General features: G+C 50.2%; 17 protein-coding genes across 17 annotated transcripts; 9 read left to right on the top strand and 8 right to left on the bottom strand.

The window, feature by feature from the left end:
- Positions 1–101: 101 nt before the first annotated feature.
- Positions 102–1211, bottom strand: OGAPODRAFT_16983 (uncharacterized protein). The gene has a single exon (XM_018354798.1). The coding sequence runs from the start codon at positions 1149–1151 to the stop codon at positions 123–125; it is 1029 nt and encodes a 342-aa protein (XP_018210167.1). The 5' UTR covers positions 1152–1211; the 3' UTR covers positions 102–122.
- A 632-nt stretch (positions 1212–1843) lies between these two features.
- On the bottom strand, positions 1844–2086 carry OGAPODRAFT_49742 (uncharacterized protein; the record flags this gene model as incomplete). The annotated part of the gene is made up of 1 exon (XM_018355637.1): positions 1844–2086. One exon carries the CDS (start codon positions 2084–2086, stop codon positions 1844–1846), a length of 243 nt encoding a protein of 80 aa, XP_018210166.1.
- A 564-nt stretch (positions 2087–2650) lies between these two features.
- OGAPODRAFT_89507 (60S large subunit ribosomal protein L2A) lies at positions 2651–3456 on the top strand (the record flags this gene model as incomplete). The annotated part of the gene is made up of 1 exon (XM_018356935.1): positions 2651–3456. The coding sequence occupies one exon, from the start codon at positions 2651–2653 to the stop codon at positions 3416–3418; it is 768 nt and encodes a 255-aa protein (XP_018210165.1). The 3' UTR covers positions 3419–3456.
- An 80-nt stretch (positions 3457–3536) lies between these two features.
- OGAPODRAFT_83152 (60S ribosomal protein L29) lies at positions 3537–3749 on the bottom strand (the record flags this gene model as incomplete). The annotated part of the gene is made up of 1 exon (XM_018356680.1): positions 3537–3749. The coding sequence occupies one exon, from the start codon at positions 3747–3749 to the stop codon at positions 3567–3569; it is 183 nt and encodes a 60-aa protein (XP_018210164.1). The 3' UTR covers positions 3537–3566.
- A 74-nt stretch (positions 3750–3823) lies between these two features.
- OGAPODRAFT_16982 (uncharacterized protein) lies at positions 3824–4814 on the bottom strand. Its single transcript, XM_018354797.1, has one exon. The coding sequence runs from the start codon at positions 4659–4661 to the stop codon at positions 3870–3872; it is 792 nt and encodes a 263-aa protein (XP_018210163.1). The 5' UTR covers positions 4662–4814; the 3' UTR covers positions 3824–3869.
- Positions 4815–4876: 62 nt separating this feature from the next.
- Positions 4877–7424, top strand: OGAPODRAFT_77383 (uncharacterized protein; the record flags this gene model as incomplete). Its single annotated transcript, XM_018356322.1, has 1 exon — positions 4877–7424. The coding sequence occupies one exon, from the start codon at positions 4877–4879 to the stop codon at positions 5702–5704; it is 828 nt and encodes a 275-aa protein (XP_018210160.1). The 3' UTR covers positions 5705–7424.
- On the top strand, positions 4889–7428 carry OGAPODRAFT_83150 (uncharacterized protein; the record flags this gene model as incomplete). Its single annotated transcript, XM_018356679.1, has 1 exon — positions 4889–7428. The coding sequence occupies exon 1, from the start codon at positions 6853–6855 to the stop codon at positions 7426–7428; it is 576 nt and encodes a 191-aa protein (XP_018210159.1). The 5' UTR covers positions 4889–6852.
- Positions 5784–6116, top strand: OGAPODRAFT_38324 (uncharacterized protein; the record flags this gene model as incomplete). The annotated part of the gene is made up of 1 exon (XM_018355357.2): positions 5784–6116. A coding segment is annotated over one exon (333 nt), but the record flags the coding sequence as incomplete, so codon positions are not given.
- OGAPODRAFT_9453 (uncharacterized protein) lies at positions 6109–6608 on the bottom strand (the record flags this gene model as incomplete). Its single annotated transcript, XM_018357553.1, has 2 exons — positions 6109–6522; positions 6573–6608. The coding sequence occupies 2 exons, from the start codon at positions 6606–6608 to the stop codon at positions 6109–6111; spliced, it is 450 nt and encodes a 149-aa protein (XP_018210161.1).
- Positions 7429–7495: 67 nt separating the features above from the next.
- OGAPODRAFT_16980 (uncharacterized protein) lies at positions 7496–9611 on the bottom strand (the record flags this gene model as incomplete). Its single annotated transcript, XM_018354796.1, has 1 exon — positions 7496–9611. A coding segment is annotated over exon 1 (1711 nt), but the record flags the coding sequence as incomplete, so codon positions are not given.
- Positions 9612–9812: 201 nt separating this feature from the next.
- OGAPODRAFT_16979 (uncharacterized protein) lies at positions 9813–11070 on the top strand. Its single transcript, XM_018354795.1, has one exon. It carries the CDS (start codon positions 9820–9822, stop codon positions 11023–11025), a length of 1206 nt encoding a protein of 401 aa, XP_018210157.1. The 5' UTR covers positions 9813–9819; the 3' UTR covers positions 11026–11070.
- Positions 11071–11202: 132 nt separating this feature from the next.
- On the top strand, positions 11203–16130 carry OGAPODRAFT_16978 (uncharacterized protein). Its single transcript, XM_018354794.1, has one exon. It carries the CDS (start codon positions 11288–11290, stop codon positions 13376–13378), a length of 2091 nt encoding a protein of 696 aa, XP_018210154.1. The 5' UTR covers positions 11203–11287; the 3' UTR covers positions 13379–16130.
- OGAPODRAFT_24938 (uncharacterized protein) lies at positions 13406–14350 on the bottom strand (the record flags this gene model as incomplete). The annotated part of the gene is made up of 1 exon (XM_018355288.1): positions 13406–14350. The coding sequence occupies one exon, from the start codon at positions 14348–14350 to the stop codon at positions 13406–13408; it is 945 nt and encodes a 314-aa protein (XP_018210156.1).
- On the bottom strand, positions 14412–15764 carry OGAPODRAFT_50017 (uncharacterized protein; the record flags this gene model as incomplete). The annotated part of the gene is made up of 1 exon (XM_018355649.1): positions 14412–15764. The coding sequence occupies one exon, from the start codon at positions 15762–15764 to the stop codon at positions 14412–14414; it is 1353 nt and encodes a 450-aa protein (XP_018210155.1).
- A 202-nt stretch (positions 16131–16332) lies between the features above and the next one.
- On the top strand, positions 16333–17314 carry OGAPODRAFT_16977 (uncharacterized protein). The gene has a single exon (XM_018354793.1). It carries the CDS (start codon positions 16353–16355, stop codon positions 17289–17291), a length of 939 nt encoding a protein of 312 aa, XP_018210153.1. The 5' UTR covers positions 16333–16352; the 3' UTR covers positions 17292–17314.
- A 10-nt stretch (positions 17315–17324) lies between these two features.
- On the top strand, positions 17325–18737 carry OGAPODRAFT_95012 (uncharacterized protein; the record flags this gene model as incomplete). The annotated part of the gene is made up of 1 exon (XM_018357669.1): positions 17325–18737. The coding sequence occupies one exon, from the start codon at positions 17325–17327 to the stop codon at positions 18735–18737; it is 1413 nt and encodes a 470-aa protein (XP_018210152.1).
- Positions 18738–18865: 128 nt separating this feature from the next.
- On the top strand, positions 18866–19531 carry OGAPODRAFT_13973 (uncharacterized protein; the record flags this gene model as incomplete). The annotated part of the gene is made up of 1 exon (XM_018353393.1): positions 18866–19531. The coding sequence occupies one exon, from the start codon at positions 18866–18868 to the stop codon at positions 19529–19531; it is 666 nt and encodes a 221-aa protein (XP_018210151.1).
- Between the last annotated feature and the right edge of the window lie 43 nt (positions 19532–19574).

Genomic DNA, 19574 nt, shown 5'->3' with positions numbered 1-19574 from the left:
GCAGCCGGTTCAGGAGCCATAAGAAACCCAAAAGCGCTAGCACGACAAGGACAAGCATGAAAAAAATAAAAATATTTTTTTTATTTTTTTATTTTTATCGAGTTAAATTAGCGTTCATTATGCTACTTTGACTTATCCGCTCTATATATGCGCACGGCGCCCTTGGCCACGTACGGATGCGTCTGGGCGTATTCATACGCCTCCTTGAGCATCTCCTTGAGCTGATCGACTGCCTCGCGCGAGTTCTGGAAGTGGAAGGCCAATCTATAACCCATAACTTTAAGGCCGTATTTTTCAGACAGCGACGCGAGCACGTCAGGGTCGATCCTGAATTTCTTCGGGTCCAGAAACACAAAATTCGTGTCAGCCGGCGACTCCAATGCTATGCCGTTTGCCTCGCAGAACTGCGCAACGTCTCGTGCAAACTGGTGGCCTATCCGCAGCTTGGCAAAATTCTCGTCGATCGCAATGCTGGCCATCCTCGTCAGTATTCCCGCCTGTCTGATTCCTCCTCCGTTCTGCTTCTTAAAATGATTGGCCTTCTCAATGAAGTCGCGCTCGCCAACCAACATCGACCCAACGGGAGCACCCAGACCCTTAGATAGACACAGCGAGACCGAGTCAAAGTATTGACAGTAGTCGCCAATGCTTATGCCGGTCGCGGCGCTGGCATTCCATAACCGCGCACCGTCCAGATGCAGTTTCACACCATTCGCGCGACACCACTCCGAGATCTCGCGGATGTTGTCCAGGGGCATGATTATCCCGTGCAATGTATTTTCGAGCGAGACCACTTTGGTCGGAGCCATGTGAATGTCACCGTCGTCCGGGATGTAGTTTTCCAAAATATCGTCCAAAGTCAGGTATAACCCGTTCGCTGGTATAACCGGGGTCACCATCGCTTGCGACAGAGTCGCCAGCCCACCAGCCTCGTGCGCATACACATGGCCTCTGTAATCGCACAGTATCCGGTGCGGAGGCTGGTGCAAATGTGCCCGAAGCGCGATCTGGTTGGACATCGTGCCCGAGCAGCAGAAAAGAGCGGCTTCCTTGCCCGCCATATGCGCAACCTTGGCCTCTAGTGCCAAGGTATCCTCGTCTTCTTTGTAGACAGAGTCTCCAACAGAGCACGCGGTTGCCGCCTGCAGCATCGTCGCAGTCGGCACTGTGAAGGTATCGGATCTGAACTCGTTGTGTGTCGGGTAATTTTCGCCAACAGTCATGTCTATGCCAACAGGCGATCTGCCCGCCCCTATATACTTGTCACAACGCACGAAAACTTTTTGGGAGGTCGTGTACACACCAAAACGGTTGGCGATAAGATCGCCGAGATCTGGCTCAGGAACGGGCGAGAGCATCTGGACAGAGCTCAGGGTGGGCTCGAAAATGTCGTAGAAGCGCTCGGACTGGGCCCGTGTTGCTGGAGCGCCTACAGCGAGCGCCAGCAGAGGCCGAAATTCGGGTGTTGCGGGTCGTGCATGACCGAGACGGGTAGAAAATTCCACGAACGTTCATTGGACGGTCCTCGAGCGTCAGCCTGGCTATGACTAATAGCAGTTGTAGGCTCGAAGTATGACAGCTCGTGAGATTATATAGGCCATTTAGGCCCGATTTGATGCTGTCTGCACTCCATATCGATAAGATAGAGCCGTCTGCAGGATATTTGACTTGGGCCGAGCAGCCGTGACAGGTCGGCATTGTTTCATGCAGCCAGAGTCAAACGGTGTGCGGAGATTTACAGGTCAGCTACAGGGATCGACACCTTGCACCGAGGAGTCAGGGAAAAGTCAAAAAGAGCGGCAAGAAATCGCATGGTGTACGGGTGTATTGTACATCTATCTACCTAAGCCTTCACTTCTCTAATACCGGCTTCTCTGAATATGGAATCTCCCTCTGAGTAGGCTCTTCCAAGACCGAACCCGAGGCCAAGCCACACTGGAAATGCTCTTCTTCTGAAAAAGAGAACGGACGCGAGCACGCCGGCTCCGAAGCCGAGACCAGACTTGACAATTCCGTTCGAGATGACCACATCCCACTTGGCGTTGACCAGGGATGTGGATGGGGAGGAGGTAGCGATTTCGGACATCTGTAGGAGTTAGTATTGGTGGGATTGGGGTTTGCGATGGGGTGGGGGGAAGGCGACATCGGGATCTGGGGCCATGCAGAGTTGTCGGCATAGCGGGGAAGAAGTAAAGGGTCTATTTTGTGGAACAATGATTGGGAGGCCTTGCTCGAGAGTTGTGGATCAAAGGTGGTGGTGGTCCAGAGTCAATGACCATGGTTTTCTTCTGGTGGTCTCATCAAAATTGACGAGCTGAGCATATAGATCGAGGAACCAATGTCAATGTACCTCCCTTGACATCATAATTTGTGCCCGCAGATTACCCGTGCGAGCCCCGTTCCGGTATACATACCTGTTCAGCGTATGAGTCTTTAGTTTGTTTTCGAAAATTGATGGAAAATGAATGGTCTGGCATAAGTCCCTGTGCGCGCGAGTTGTACTGTACGTCGTTCGTCGCGTCGGTGGAAAAAAAACCTCGTCCACCAAAACCAAAGGGCCGCTGCCCTTGATCCAAATCACGTGAACAAATTTGCTCCCTCCCTCTCACCTTTACATTTTCAGGTCTGAAAAATTTTATTTCCAATCAACATGGGTAGAGTTATCAGAAACCAGAGAAAGGGTGCCGGCTCCATCTTCACTTCGCACACCAGACTCAGAAAGGGTGCTGCCAAGCTGAGAACCTTGGACTACGCCGAAAAGCACGGATACATCAGAGGTGTTGTGAAGCAAATCTTGCACGATCCTGGCCGTGGAGCTCCATTGGCAAAGGTTGTCTTCAGAGACCCATACAAGTACAAGCTCAGAGAGGAGACCTTCATTGCCAACGAGGGTGTGTATACCGGACAGTTCATCTATGCTGGTCAAAAGGCTTCCTTGAACATCGGTAACGTGTTGCCATTGGGAGCCCTGCCAGAAGGTACCATCGTTTCCAACGTGGAGGAGAAGGTTGGCGACAGAGGTGCTCTCGGAAGAACCTCTGGAAACTACGTCATTGTCATTGGTCACAACCCAGATGAGAACAAGACCAGAGTTAAGCTGCCATCTGGAGCCAAGAAGGTTCTGTCTTCTGACGCTAGAGGTGTCATTGGTGTGATTGCTGGTGGAGGAAGAATCGACAAGCCATTGCTCAAGGCCGGTAGAGCTTTCCACAAATACAAGGTCAAGAGAAACTCCTGGCCAAAGACCAGAGGTGTGGCCATGAACCCTGTTGATCACCCTCACGGTGGTGGTAACCATCAACACATTGGTAAGGCTTCTACGATCTCGAGAGGTGCTGTTCCTGGTCAAAAGGCCGGTTTGATTGCTGCCAGAAGAACTGGTTTGCTGAGAGGTTCGAAGGACAAGAACGACGACTAAGTACTGGGAAATAGCAGAGTAATCATCTACAGATAAGTGTTTTACATAAGTACATTTGGTACGGCCGTATACCGTCCTACGCAATACCTCTGTTGTTCTACACGTGCAACGCACTATTCAATCCACTTCTTATTAACTATATCATTGCCTAGTTCTTCTTCTGAGCAGCCAAGGCCTTAGCAGTTCCGTGCAAAGCGTATCTGTGGTTTCTTCTGAATTTAGAGTCCACACCCTTCAAAGAAGGGTATCTGTGGGTCTTTGGCTTCTTGATACCGTTTCTGTGGGCCTTTCTGGTCTGGTTGTGGGCGGTGTGGTTCTTTGACTTAGCCATGGTGAATAATAAGTTGGTGAATATTTTTTACAAGCTTGCAATATACCACTTGTAGGTGGCAGGTGTAGATTTTTCGCAGTCACACGGTTTTTGGAAAGTACACAGGTCTATATGGCCAGGCTACTGCGCCTGGGCTCTACTTCTCTTGGCCAGTTTAGCGGTGGTTTTGGCGCCCATGACGCCACCACCCCACTGTTTTCTAGCCTGCTCGTACTTCTCGGAGAAGTTGGCGTCCGCTGTCGAAACAAGCTTCGCAAACGTAGCCTCGTCCTCGGGTCTGACATCCACCAATGCAGCAGCAGCAGCGGTCTTCTGATGCACCAATGCACCCAGACGCGCCTTACCCTTGACGATGGCGTATGGAACACCCATCTTTTTGCACAGAGCAGGCAGAAACAGCACCAGTTCGACCGGATCCACGTCGTTGGCAATGAGCACCAGCTTGGCCTTCTTGTTCTCAATCAATGAAACAACGTGGTTGAGTCCGTACTTGACAACAAACGGCTTGGAAAAAACGTCCTCCTTCTTGTTGCCTTCCGCAATAGCGGCCGCCTCCATCGACAGTCTCTCCTTCTTCTCGGACTTTGTCTCTGGTCTGTACTTGTTCAGCAACTTGAACAATGCCACGGCAGAGTTTCGGTCCAGAGTGTGGGAAAACTGGGCGATAGCAGGCGGCACCTTGAGTCTCATAGTCAGAACCTTCTTCTGTCTCTGCAGTCTCACGTACTGCGGCCACTTCACAAACCGGTTCAGGGCCCGTTTTGGCTGGACATTCTGTCCGATTCCGTAGTTTCTAGGTGTCGCGTCGTAGACAGACGTCTTGACAGCTTTCTGCTGTTTGGCTAAAGGCGCTGGAGCAACTTTTTTCGAAGGCTGGGTCATCGAGGTTAATACTCTAGGAAAATCGGTCATCGAGCACTAATCTCTACAGTTTGTCGAGCAAACTCAGCAAAAAAAAAGAGACGCGCACCATCTCTCGGTACGTTTACAAAGATCCGGCCGCATCTCAGAGATCAGCGCCGTCTTTAGCCGTACTTACCATAACGATTGATTGATTAACTGGCTAAAAAATTTTCCCACCACATTTTTATGTATATCACACCTCAATCCCAATTTAACTTATCTAAATGGACCTTGCCAGCTTTTCTCTTCTGGCCGGCGCAGAGACGCCTTCCCAGCTGCGCACCCAACTTTCAGGTATTGCCGGCTCCATTTCACTTGCGTGCTGGCTGGTGCTGCTTCTTCCGCAGCTGATTGAACAGTGGCGGCTGAAATCGGCCGAAGGCATCAGTCCACTATTCCTCCTCTTCTGGACTCTCGGAGATATTCTCAACCTCGCGGGCGCGCTGTGGGCCGGACTCCTGCCCCAGGTGATTTTGCTGGCCGCGTGGTTTGCTGTCGCAGACGCCTTTACGCTGGCATTCTACTATTACTACACCTACGTGTACCCCAAAAGGAGACAGCCAGAACGCACCCCGCTGCTGACAGACACGCCGCGACGCAAGTCGTCCACCATTGAGGACATCGTGCTCCAGCCACAGAACCACTCTGTGCTTGTCAGATACGTGCTGCCGCTGCTCGCCGTGTTTGTGGCTGGCATCATTGGCTACCTGTGCTCGTCGCCCGCCAAAAAGCAGCCCGACATCGAGCTGGCCATTGGCCCGCAGATCTGCGGGTATTTGAGCGCCGCACTGTATTTGAGCGCCAGACTGCCGCAGATATACCAGAACTACACCAAAAAATCGTGTCGCGGGCTGAGTCTGCTCTTCTTCATGTTGTCGACCCTGGGCAACGTCACATACGGCCTGCAGATCCTGTTCTACCGCTCGGACTGGGACTACGTCGTGCTCAACAGCAGCTGGCTGTTGGGCTCGCTGGGCACCATTGCCGAGGACCTTGTCATTTTCGCCCAATTCTATATGTACAAAAACTCGGAGACGGCAGTGTTGGAATAAAAAGCTGAGTCAAAATTAAATTAAATCAAAATATTTGCCCATGTCCAATATTGTCGAAATTGCAGACAGGCTCAACTCGCCGCTGCCATTCAAGTCGCCCTCCTACAAGCCTGCGAAGCGCAGGTATCGGTTTCTAAGACAGATCCTCAACGACGAGGCCAAACGGGTCCAGCTCAAGCAACAGCACGCTCACGACCCAAATCTCGTGACATACCAGTCGCTGTCGGCGCCACCCTCGCTCAGACCCACCAAGACATATTGTGACATCACAGGACTGCCCACGCACTACAAGTCCCCACACAACCAGCTCAGATACTACGACAAGGAGTGCTACGACATCGTCAAACACATGGCTCCTGGCGTTGATCAGCAGTATTTAGCGTTGCGCAGTGCCAACGTGGTGCTTAAGTAGATAATGAACGATTTTCCCACCGAACAACGGCCTCCTTGATTTGGCGGTCGAACCGCGGGTTGTCGATCTCCTCGTTTTCGGACTCAATGGTCCTGAACGGGTTGCACACCAGCTTGAGGTATGCGCGCTGGATGTCTGCAAAAACCCCGTTCAGACCCTCATCCGGCAGCTCGTTTTCCGCGCGTGTAGCCCCCACGACGATCCGCAGCCCCGTGCTCGTCTGGTGTCCAAACACATACACCCCGTCCTGCACAAACAGCAGAACATAGGTTTTTTTCGTGTTTGGGTCTGGGGCCGGCTGTGCAAACGGCGACTCAAAGATGTCCAGCGACATGTGCGACAGGAAGTTGTACTTGAGCAGCTCGTTGGCGGTGCACTCGTCCGCGGCACTGCCTGCCACAAACGGCTGGATGTACAGGGGTCGGTTCTGGTTAGCGCAGCGTGGTGAATACTTACATCTCTCGATATGAGCGAAACAAAAAGAATTGTCATGAGAAACAAAATCGTCGCGTCGAAAATATATAAGAGGGAAGCCTGGTTCACAGATTGCTGACCCGAACAAGACCTTGTTTGCGCTTCAGGGCCCACCATTGTGCTGGAAACCTCCGTGACAACTTACAAAAGGCCAGTGTCGCAACTTTTCTGCTTCCCGAGTTCGCAACTGCGCAGGGTCGGCCCAGGCTGCCGGCAGTGCATCGACCCAATTTTTTTTAAATTTTTTTCCCTATCTATCAACATGTCTTCAGAACTTACTGAAATCGCGGCAGAACTCAAGTCCGCGCTCCATCAGTACCCGAACTTCCCCTCCGAGGGCATCCTGTTCGAGGACTTCCTTCCTATCTTCAGAAACCCGGCTCTCTTCAACAAGCTCATCAAAGCGTTCAAGATGCACCTGGAGGCCCGCTTCCCTAACCAGACCATCGACTACATCGTCGGGCTGGAGTCCAGAGGCTTCCTTTTCGGCCCAACGCTTGCCCTGGCTCTCGACGCAGGCTTTGTGCCTATCAGAAAGAAGGGAAAATTGCCCGGAGAGCTCTACAGAGCTGCCTACACTAAGGAGTATGGCGAAGACTTCTTCGAAATACAGGTCGAGTCCATCCCAGAGGGATCGAACGTGGTGATCGTCGACGACATCCTGGCCACCGGAGGCTCGGCCAAGGGTGCCGGCCAGCTTGTTCAGATGTGCAAGGCCAACATCCTCGAGTTTTGCTTCGTGATGGAACTCGACTTCCTCAAGGGCAGAGACAAACTGCAGGCAGACACGTTCACGCTGCTCAGCGGCCAGACTGAGTCTCTGAAGGAGTCTAGATAGATTCTTTTGCTAATACTATTTTTTCTTGAATATTAGGTTGCGGCCGCTCGTCACTGGCCGCTTCTTCTTTGGAGCAGTCAAGGCGCCCTCGTTCTTGTACGGCTCAAACACCTTGCGCTTTTTCTGCTGCGGCTTCGAAACCATGATCTTTTGCGACGTGTCGAGCTTCTCGGTTGCAGGGGCGTCCTGCTTGCGTCTCCGTTGCTGGTGCTTACGCAGCGTGATGATCTCGTCGGCAGCCGCGCTCGTCAGACGACTCTCGGGCTCAGGCGTCTCTGTTTCTTCCTCTTCTTCTGGCTGCTCCAGCTGCTCGTCGACAGGCTCCTCAGAAACGTCGATTGTAACGTCTCGCTGAATCTTCAAATATTCCAGCGCCTTTTCCAGCCGGTGCTGCTTCACGTCCGCACCAATAAAATCCACACCCCCATTTCTAGTGTACCGCACCGAAAACACCCCGTTGTCGGTCTCTTTGGCCATAACAACGCCGTCGTAGACGGGCCTGTTGGCCGCCTCAAAATTCTGCTTCACAGTCTCAAACGCCAGTTCAATGTCCTTGGAGTTGCCTTTCGTCGTCGCCGGCTTTTTTTCGTAGATACTGTCCCACAGCGCCGTGTCCATCTGCTTTAGCTCCTCCAAACAGTCCTGGATCAGCATAACAAGCTCCTTCAACTTCGAGCGCACAAACTGCGACCCACCGAACCGCGAGGACGAGTTGATCACCTCCAACACCGTCCGCTTGCTGACCACCTCCGAGTCCTGGCTAAAAGCGTTCACTAACGACACAAGCATGAAATCAGACATGATGTAGCGTGGCGACTCGTCCTCTCGCCGGGCCTGCTCGTCCCGCCATTTGAAAAGCACCTCCAGCAGAGGTCTCTTGGCCATTGGAATAGAGTTTGAGTCCGCCAAATTGCTCCACGGAAGGTTTGTCGGGTTATGCACTGACACAAGCCCATTCTTGAACTCCGGAAGCTGCGGCACAGACTGGTTAGTAGCAACGACTTCTGCGCCGCTGGAAAATCCGTTTGCCGACTTGACGTTTCTTGGCTTGAACGTCGAGTACTCGTAACGTCTGTTCGACACCTTGCGCGACTCGTGCAAAACCCTTTTTAGCTTGTCCGGATTCTGCACAAGGTCGCTATGCATTTTGTAGAAAACCTCAATCAGAAAATGTGTGTCTGCTTTTGCGTAGTTCTTCATTTCAGAGTTCAGCGGGCGCATTCTCCAGTCGGCCAGCTGCCATTTCTTCGACGTCTTAAATTTAACATACGTCTCCAGTAAATGTGCCAATGAATGACGGCCAAGCCCCAATTCTCTGGAGGCATGGTAGGTGTCAAATAGCGAAACAACGTAAAGCCCCAGGTCCCTCTGGAGCCAGATTATGTCCATAAATGCGCCATGGAAGACTTTGACGATGTTTGGGTCTGTGAAAATGACGTTCAGAGTCACCAGATGCGGTCTGAGCTCTGGGCTCAATGGGTCAATCAAATAGTCTTTCTTTGTGTCGGTGGTTAGTTGCATCAGACAGGTGATTCCGTGGTACGTTCTGTAGTCGTGGTGCTCCAGATCAACGGCAATAACCTTACATTTGCTCAGCTCAACAAGCAGGTCGTCCAGCTGTGCTGGATTATCTATCCAGGTCGGCTCCTCGCTCTTTTTCCATGGAATCGAGTCAAACGACTCTTGTGGCTGCAGAATCCAATCTGGGTACGGCTGGTTCATAATCTCGTAAGAGTATGGGTTCTCGTAGTGCTCTGGCACGTCTGGAGCTGCACGCACCAGCTGCATACTCTCCTGGAGCGGGATCAATGCGTTGGGCTTTGTTTTGATAAGCGGTTTGAAAGGCGACGTCTCGAAGTTGTCCACGGGGGTTTTAAAGAGCAGCTGGGGCTTCTGTATTTTTAGCGACTGCGGAGTGCTCTTGTGGGTTCCCGAAGTGTCAGTTTCGTCCAAATATGTGAATTCGTCCTTTGTTTGGTTGGTCTGCTCCTTCTTCGTGCCCTGCTCAAGCGCTATTTCGGCGCTTTCAAACAGTGTATCCAGCACACTGCCCACAACTTTCCAATTTGCTTCCTCTTTGTCGGCATGGAGCTGGCCGTCCTGGTCATTGGTGATAGAAAATGCGTTAGGAAGCAGCTCATTCAGAAGATCTACGAGATGCTGGTTCAGGGCGGTGCTTTCACTTTTCACAGTCGGATCTATACTATTGTAAAATGAAATATCCTTGGCACTCACGGCCGAAGATAAGCGAATCAGATTGATAAGCGACGGAGCCAAGGACTCCAGGTCAAAAGACATTGCTTAAATAATTTTTTTTTTGAATTTGAATTTTTTGTAGACACTTTTTAAGTAATTTTCCCAGTCAATTTTCTTAGTGGCAAATAATTAGACATGTACCCAATCGACGAGGATGCTTCAACTGTTTTGACTACACTACGAGAGCAAATCGAGCCTTCGGGAGACTCTGACCTTGTGGGAGCTATGTACCAGCTCGAGGACTTGTACGAGAGGAAATTGTGGTACCAATTGTCAGAGGTGTTGTCACAGAACGTTTACAAGAACGAAAATAGCACGCCGATCAGACTAAAGCTGTTTGAGAACTTTGTGCTGAAATTCAACGACAAGATCAACCAGCTCAAGCTGATAGAATTCCTGCTCCTATCGCTACAGGATTGCGACTTAAAAGAGCGCCTCGAATACTTGACCAATCTCAAAGACCTCATTAGAAACAGAAAGAACATCAAAAAAACCGATGACGACGACATTGCCGACATAGATATCATCCAGGCACTGCTTTTCCTAGAAATCGAGATTGCAGGCGTCAAGCTGAATCTGGGATTTGTGGACGAGGCATCGGCCATCATCGACGAATGCTCAAAGAGAATCGACAAGATCAATTGGTCCTTGGACAACAGGATTAATGCCAGCTATTACTTCACAAATGCCAGTCTTATGAAACTCAAGGGCGACTACACTGCGGTTTACTACAACTCTCTGTTGTTTTTAGCATGTATCGACAATCTCGACGATCTTGCCAACAAGCATGCAATTGTCAAGGATATCTGTGCAAGTGCGTTGCTCGGGGACAAGATCTACAATTTCGGAGAGATCATCATGCACGAAATTTTCCAGTACCTGGATATTGCTTGGTTGAAACAGCTAATTATTGCGCTCAATTCTGGCGATCTGGCCGCTTTTGAGCAGGTGCTTGGCAACCCTGAGATCAGACAGATCCCAGAGATTGCCTCCAATGTCGGGTTCCTCAAGCAGAAGATGTGCATCATGTCGCTGACCAAGCTAATCTTCAACAGCCCAACACAGAATCGAACGTTCAAGTATGACGCCATCATGGCACAGGTGCCTTTCCTGCAAAATTATAACGAGGTGGAGAACTTGCTCATCAAATGTTTCAGCTTACAGCTGATGAAGGGGCTTATCAACGAGGTTAACTCCGAGGTTGAGATCTCTTGGATTCAGCCAAGAACAATGACGTTGGATCAGATCGAAGCCATGAAGAAAAAGCTCATTGTGTGGAGCGATAAGGTGAGCGATTTGAACCAGTTCATGGCTTCTGCTGGCAAAGAGCTATGGGTTTGATGGCAAATCTAATATCATACCTTATCGTTTAGCTAGTGTAGAGATGTATCGTCTGGAATATATTTTTTATTTTCAACTGTGTGGGGGGACTTTTTTTTTTTTCGAAGTGGCAAATGGGAGTCAAAATAATTGAACATTTTATCAAAATATCTGAATAAATCGCCCTTGACAATATATTTGACAACACAGAAAACTACTACTCAAGGTGTCGTACTACTCCTTAGAATACGAGAAATCACGCTCATTGCTCATTAATCCTTAGATGAGAGATTCCAACAACAAATCAGTAACAGCCAACAAGGCAGCAGTATCCATAACATCCACTTTGTATGACCGGCGAGCACTGGATTGCACCGAAGACAAACCTCTGGTAAACTCATTGAACCATCTTACGTTCCTTGCCTCGTCTTCATTGAAGGTGCGCGAGGCGTTGTCCCAGGATGGAGGGCTGGAAAGATTGGTCGATATCTTGTACGAATGTCAAAGTCCAACGACCGAGAAAGAAAAATGCATCAGTGCATGGAAATGGGTGCTTGCTTTCCAGTGTTTAGTTCTGGTGGGGACCAGAGGCAATGAGAGAATCAGAAAGAAAGTGGTGGATGCTGGAATGATTCCTATAATCGCAACGATCCTTGACAACTATGTCATTTCGAAGAAGACCGCGTGGAATTCGCATTTGCAGAGCAACAAGGACAACTATCTCAACGTTAGAACTACAAGCACTGCGAACACTACAGCCACAGAAGGTACCTCTGAAGTGGGCGACGACTTACAAACGAACGCATCGTCGTTTACTGCTGCCACGGATGAGTCGCAACTGGCGCAGCAGCAGCAGCGTAGCAACGAAATGTACGAAGATTTCAACAACGATCAAATCAACGAGGTGTTTCAGAATGTGAGACGCCTCGTGGAGGAGGCGAACCAAACGGTTATGGAGGCCGAGGCTGAAATCCACAAACACGAGCAACATAAAAAGAAAACCTTAGGCGATTTGGGTCTGGGCAAAGCAGAGGCCCAACTTGACGAGGAGTACTCCAAAATATCCAAGTCCCTCACTTTCCTCAATTTTCTCGATAGACTCAACACTACCGATGATATCTCGAAAATCAATCAAGAGCTCATGACAAGTTACAGTGAGCTGACGAAGAACGCGGTATTCACCAATCAGCTAGTTAACAGCCCTGAAATCTCGAACATTCTGAGGGAAAACATGTCCTCTACGGATCTTCCGTTTTTCAGAGCCACGGAGGACAAATTCAACCAGTCCATTCCACGCAATTTCGAAAACGGGATCTTGATTCCGAAAGAGGACGATGTTATTTGGTCGTTGCAAGTGCTGGCATTCATCTCCAAATACACTTATCTGAGATATAAACTTGTCGATACCTACATTGTGAATGGGCTATCTCTTAGAAATTACAATATACCGCCTCCTTTGGAGACTGATTGCGACATGAACGAAACGGGCGATTTACTGAACGATATTTACGACGACGAGGACAGTTCGGAGGATGAAGAGGTGGCGAACGACCTAAATGAGTTTGTGATTCCAAACGAAAATAATTTCGGCGTGACTTCGAGCCTGACGCACCAGCAGTTCCCCGAGAACATATCGCTGGGCTCTAGCTCGACGAAGTCAAAGAGGCAAAAATACAGCGACCGCAAGTGCGAATCGAAATACGCGCATCTGTTACGCGATTACAACTCACTTATAAACGAGCAGGATCGGATAGAGAAGGCGACGAAGCTAGAAAAGTTTGCTTTGAATATTTCACGGTACGCGCATCGCGAACACAATATTCTGAGACTCCGAAACAACCAGATCTACAAACGCAAAAAAGACAAATACGCTTCCACATGGGACTACGACGAGTGGGACGATTTCGAGATGGGGCCTTTATCTTTGATGTTCCCCAATTCCCAGACGATCGACCCAAACATCCGTCCCATCAAACGGGTCAACATATTTCCACTTGTCGAAAAGTTTACTGTCAAGCATTTGCATTCTAAGGACATTACCTATTGGGCCTCTGTGATTGTGCGAAATTCCAACAGAAAGGACGAGAGCAAAGGGGGAAGACGGCAGTGTGCATACTTTGGCTGTGGCAAGTGGGAAGACGAGCCTCGCCAGTTTGCCAAGTGCCGGCGATGTAAGCGTGCGAAGTATTGTTCCAAAGAGTGTCAGTCCAAGGCTTGGACGTACCACAAGTATTGGTGCAATGCTGCTAGCGGGTCTACCAGCACAACGACAGGGTCTGGGACCGAAGCAGGTGCACAGAGCTGGGGAGAACAAGCGGAGCAGACAGACCAGACAGACCAGGATCATGATTCTGCGCTTGGACAATCGCAATGACAGATTTTATGGAGTCTCTATATTAGTTTAGACAAACAGTCCCGATTCCACCATGAGCGTCAGCTTCATGGTTTGTTCCATGAAAGTGAGCGTGAGAACGGTGTGAGGAGCAATTCTGAGCAACTGTGCTCCAAATCCTTTATATAGAGCTCCAATACCCTCACTTTTGACCGTCTTGATGAGACAATCGATAGGACCAGAGTACTTGTTTCCCTTTTGGTTGTAGACTCTGGTGAGAATAACGTCTCCTGGGTTCATCACCACACCGACTCCGAGACCCGAGATTGTACTGGAAAGCAGATGAAGATGCGGGCCTTCCTCAATCAGTCCTGTCTTGAGCAACTCGTGCTTAGCAAAGTTGTAGATCGGCAGCTGAACTGAGGAGCCCATACCAGTTCTGATGATGGCTGCATCCACTCCTCTGAAAAGTCCAAGCAATCCGCCTTGTCTATACTGCGAAACAAGTCCGTTCCACGTGGAGGTGTAATGAGTTTGCTCACCAATCTTGATACTAGGCGAGTAAGACTGCATCCGGGTCTTGATGAGATAGAAAGGTGAGCCGACAATGGCTCCGGCTATACCAGATAGCGCTCCGGCTGCGACGTTGACCGGTATGCTTTGGACCGAATGTGCGTCCTTCGACGGGAAGACAACGGAGTTCATGAAGTTTCTGACCGGCTCGTAAAGGCCGAGACGACATCCGTTCAGTCCAAGTTGGTAGATGTACGCGCAGAATAGACCTTTCTGACACCCCCTGATACCCTCGTTTTTGTAGATAAGCCCCAGAGCCTGGAACGGATTTTTGTAAACTCTCGGGGTGTTGGTTGCACTGGACAGCTCTCCTTCCAGCTGCATTCTGGTTTTCACCAGCTCGATCGGATTCGTCACCGTCACAGCTCCGCAGGCCGCGAGTCCTCCAGCGATGAACCCGCCAACGGTGGACACTTTCTGAGACGCTGTTTTGTCGGACATCCAAGATATAGTGGAAAAAAAATTAATTCAAAACATAATCCAAAAAAATCGCTCATCTCCGTCATAGTTTATCCTTGATCCCGTTCAAACGATATTTCACGTCCCTCAAAACCTTGGACTCTGGGTTCCAATTATCGAATTCTTTGAAAACCATGTCGATCTCCTTCTCGCCGTCGCTCAGTCGCTTCTTGACATCGAAAAACAGGCCTCTTGTGCACCACGGCAGTGTGAATGGGTTGCTGCCTACTTCCGAGACGTCGAGCTCTCGGAATCGGACCGGCTGTCTCACGGCAAGGCTTGAGTCCATTGTTTTCAACGCAAAGTTGAGTGCGAGCTTGTATACGTCGGGGCTGTTGTAGATCCGAGAATGGCCACCACCAGTAAGTGGACCTGCCAAGGCGTGACTCATTTCAGCAATCACTCCGTGATCCGTGTACCCCAAGTTCTGTAGCATGCACGAGAGCTTCACTATGCGCGCAACAAAGTCCGGAGTGTTCGACTTGCCGTCAATGTAGACCGCCTTGTATATGTTGGGGTGCGAGACATGGTAGCCGATGGAGGAGTAAAGAGGAACCAACTGGTCGTTGACAGAGCCCACTAGGGTGATCTTCACATTGTGAGCAATCAGATAGCGCACACTTTCTAGATATTTGCGGCTTTGCAAACTCTGGAAATTCTGAAATTGAAAGAGCTCCAGCATGGACTCATTCTCGATGGACGAATAAGCCCTAATAAATAGCGACTGGTCCATTCCGTAGTAAGGACCAATGTTGATACCTGCCATTCCTAAGATGGCTATGCGTTTATTGTCTGCAATTAGGCCATGTTCTATCATCTTGGAAATCAGCATCATGGCTACCGGAGTGCCCTGTGAGTGTGCACACACATAGATGAAATCAGCCTTTTCCACCTCTTCGTGCCACTTCTGCATTGCCTTAAAGAAAAACTCCACTCTGTCAAAGACCTTGCCTTCCTTTTCAAGTGCTATCTTTTGTGTTTCGATGCTCATTCCCTGCTCTTGGGCCCACGCGCTGATTGCATCTTCTGCCGCCTGTGCAAATCGTGCAGACGTCCCTGTGGGCTCGCCAATAAGGGGGCGAATCATTTTGGTCGGGAAGAATCCGTGAACACCAATGATGAGCACTCGTCGGAAGTTGGCTGCTCGGATTTTCCTGCTGAGATGGCCAATTGGCGCTGGATCGTACCCTGCCAGAGTTTTTATACTATTGAGGGCGGAATAAACGTAGTTTCCCGGTGTAATACACGGCAGAGACTCGAATTGCGGCACCACCAAATCGGGCCTGCTAGCTGCAGACGACAGTTTCTGTTTTTTCTTCTTTGGTGAATCGGCTGGCTCCTGCCTCACCGGTTCAGACAGCGTAGCATCTGTCTCTATCGGGGTCGGTTGCTCCATGGGTCTAGTATTTCTGGGCCAGAACGACCACGATTGCGCACGGTATTTGGTGTCTTTGGGTCGCTCGGTTTCTTCATTCTCGGCATCCTTGCATACTGACCCCGAATCGGGCTCCAGTTTCGGGCTCACAGGCTCGCTCTTGAGCGATTTGAGCGAGGCGTTCGATGTCGACCGTGTTTGCAGTTGCTGTGTCTTAGAAAAGGCCCACGAATTGAGCAGTTTCCTAGGCGCTGAGTCAGCGGCAAGTCCTGTGCTACTCACGTTTTCTTGGTTCAGTTCGTCTTCAAACACCTGGCTCTTCACTGATCGTAGCAGCTGGTTTATGGTGCCTCTCTTACCCTTGGTTGCATTACTCATTGGCGATTGCAAAAGTCACCGCCTTATAGTGTCCTTTACTTGGCTCTTCAAAACAGAATCACTGCGGCAGGTCGTACGTGCCAATGCTGCGGTGCAGAAGCAAAGATAAAAAAGAACAAGAGACTTTTCTTGTGTCAAAATTAAATTCCCCCAGTAAATCTAAAATAAATCCTGAGAGCACTGCCAGAATCGCGACGCGAATATATCATCATGAACAAGGTGTCTCCCAAGATGGCGCAGAAACGCACAATCACTGACTTTTTCACCGTGAAAAGACAGAAATCGGACTCTGTGGCCAAAAGCGTGGTGTCTGAGGCACAAGTGGTCGGAAAGACGGACTCGGTCAAAAAACAAATCACTCTCCAGGTGACCACCACAAGCTCCTTCGATAAACAGAAATGGATCAACTCGCTGACTGCGGAACAAAAAGATCTGCTCGAGCTGGAGATCTCCAGCATGGAGTCGTCGTGGCTTGCTCTCCTGCACCAAGAACTGACCAAGCCCTACTTCCTGGGTCTTAAGAGGTTCCTGCTCTCTGAATGGAAGTCCCAGACAATCTTCCCTCCTAAGGAGAATATCTATTCGTGGACGCGTCTGACGCCAGTCAATAACGTCAAGGTGCTTGTTCTTGGCCAAGACCCGTACCACAACTACAACCAGGCTCACGGTCTCGCGTTCTCTGTCCAAGACCCGACTCCGCCACCACCCTCTCTGAAAAACATCTACAAGTGTCTAAAAAAAGAGTATCCGAACTTCGAGATCCCCAAGAAAGGAGACCTCACCAAGTGGGCCCAGAATGGAGTCCTCATGCTCAATACCTGTCTCACGGTGCGCGCCCATAACGCCAACTCACACTCGGGAAAAGGCTGGGAACAGTTCACCATGCAGGTCATCAAGAAACTGATTGAGCACAGAAACAGGAACGGCAAGGGCCTGGCCATTGTTGCGTGGGGATCGCCTGCCCAGAAGACCGTGTTCAATGTCGGCAAGATCGACTGGAGTCTGAACCTGTTTCTGAAGTCTGTCCATCCCTCTCCGCTCAGTGCCGCACGCGGGTTCTTTGACTGTCACCATTTCACCAAGTGCAACGCGTGGCTCGAGGACAAATACGGCAAGGATGCCAGAATAGACTGGGCCCTGGTGGACGGAAATACAGTGTTGGAAAATTAATTTAGATAAAAAATAAATATACGGCTGTGATTTATGGACTATCACAAGGTTTACTCCTATGCGTCAGACGAGCTGTTGGCACCGGAGACGCTGTGTTTTGCTCTTTTCTACGTCGGCGTCTACAAGAACGAGGCCGAAATCAGGACAGAACTTGGCCAACTCAAGCATTACTTGGACGTAGAGCTCCGACCCTACATAGACCACTATCCGTGGCATGTTCGGCCTCCTAACTACGAGCTGGTGCACGACAAACACTGTTTTCTGTACGGAGAGCTGGAATACGGCGAAAATATGGACGATCTGTGGGTAGTTGCAAGTCTGCTGTTCAAATTCACCTCCAGGAGCGAAAACATCTACTTGCATCTATATGATCAGGACCGCGAGTTTTTGCTGATCGAGGCTGCCCATCAGGTTCCTGGATGGCTGGAGCCAGAGTGTGCGTCAAACAGAATCTGGATCAACACGCGACGCGTGGTCTGCATCCCGAAAGAGTACTGTGAAGGCAGGAACCTGGACCTGGAGGAGGCCCTTGCGTTTCTGCAGTCTGCCAGCTACCGTTTGGAGGTTCTCAGCGATGTGACAGAGGAGCTGGTGCGCAAGAAGATTGCCAATTATCCGCAGGAAGCTCTGAAACACATCAAAATGGAACCGCTCTTGGTTTCGGAATACACGGCACGCAGACTTGTTTGCCGGCCTGCGTACGTTGCTGGAGCAGCCATCTCGCATTTTTTGGAGCCCGTGCACGTTCTAGGGCTCCGACTCGGCGGCCAGCGGTCGTCCAGACTGGTGAAATTAAATATTAGAGTCAACGCCATAGTGCACATGGATCTGCAGAAGTACGGCGAGACGGCGGCCGGAATGGGCGAGATTGCCGATCGAGCGATTGAGGAGGAGGATCTGGATGAAAATATAGACAAGGCTAACTTCGAAGACATTCTAAAGCAGCACAACGAAACTATAGAGCAAGACCCGTTGCAGCAGGAGCTTTTGCGGTACAACGTGATAGAAAAGCGTGTAGAGTGGGAGCAACCGGAACAGGTGGACGAGGAAAACCAGCGCTATGACGAGGACATGGTTGAGAAGGTGAAGCATTTCATGAATAGAGAGACAGACTGGGCCGGAGCAGGCTCTGGGAGCGATGGAGACGACGACGAGGTAGATGGAAGCGAGAGCTCACGTATACGAGACTATTTCAGGCAGGAGGGAGTGGACATTGACGAAGACGACTTCTTTGAGTTCTTCTGTCGTGAGGCGCTACAGCTGAGCAAAGACGACATGGAGCAGCTGCGAGCGGCAGACTCTGAGGAGAAGGACGAAGATAAGGGCCAAGGTGGGGACGTGGGGGAGGACAACGCCACAGATGATATGGAGGTGCTGTCGAATCTGCTGGCGTCGCTGGCGTCGAGCAACTCGCCGGCCGCAACGCTTCTGAATAATCTTAAGTAACCCGTACACCGTATTTATTTTTATTGCAGCTTTTGATAACAGACTAGAACAGGGAGCGACACCAACGAGTGCTTCTTGTGTTATAGGACCCTAAGACCGCGCACACAGACAGAGACAGCCAGTAAACGATGTGGGGATACTTCTTTGGCGGCAACGCGAAGCAGAAAAAAGAGCTTCCCAAGAAGGCGATTGTGGAACTTAGAGAGCATATTTCGACGCTAAACAAGAAGTCAGCGTTTCTAGAGACGCAGGTCCAGGAGCAGGATGCTATTGCGCGCAAGAACATCACGACAAACAAGAATCTGGCGAAAATGGCCTTGAAAAAGAAGAAGAAGCTCGAGGCAGACATACTCAAGATTGAGAACCAGGTGGAGTCGCTGGAGACGCAGCTCAACGCGATAGAGTCTGCGAACCTGAACCTGGAGACGATGAAGGCGATGAAACAGGGCGCCAAGGCGATGAAACAGATGCACGGCGACTTCAACGTCGACAAGGTTGACCAGACAATGGACGATATCAGAGAGCAGGTCGAGCTCAGCGAGGAGATCTCCGATGCCATCAGCCGACCATTGGGCAACGATCTTGTGGATGAGGATGAGCTTGACGAGGAGCTAGCTGCTCTGCAGCAGGAGGAGCTTGATAATAAGATGACAGACACCAAACAGGCCATCAAGCCTCCGGCCGAGCCTGTCAAGTCGCAATTGCCAGACGCTCCGACCGGAAAGGTGCAGGAAGAGGAGGAGGATGAGGACGAGAAGGCGCTGAGAGAGCTCCAGGCCGAGATGGGGATGTGACTTTTGCTAGTTGTGAGTATGCTAATATTAACCATATCATTAT

This window comes from Ogataea polymorpha, assembly GCF_001664045.1.
Source record: "Ogataea polymorpha strain NCYC 495 leu1.1 chromosome Unknown OGAPOscaffold_5, whole genome shotgun sequence".
Lineage (NCBI taxonomy): Eukaryota > Fungi > Ascomycota > Pichiomycetes > Pichiales > Pichiaceae > Ogataea > Ogataea polymorpha.
Note: the sequence above shows the minus strand (reverse complement) of the source record. Positions and strands in the feature narration are given on the sequence as shown.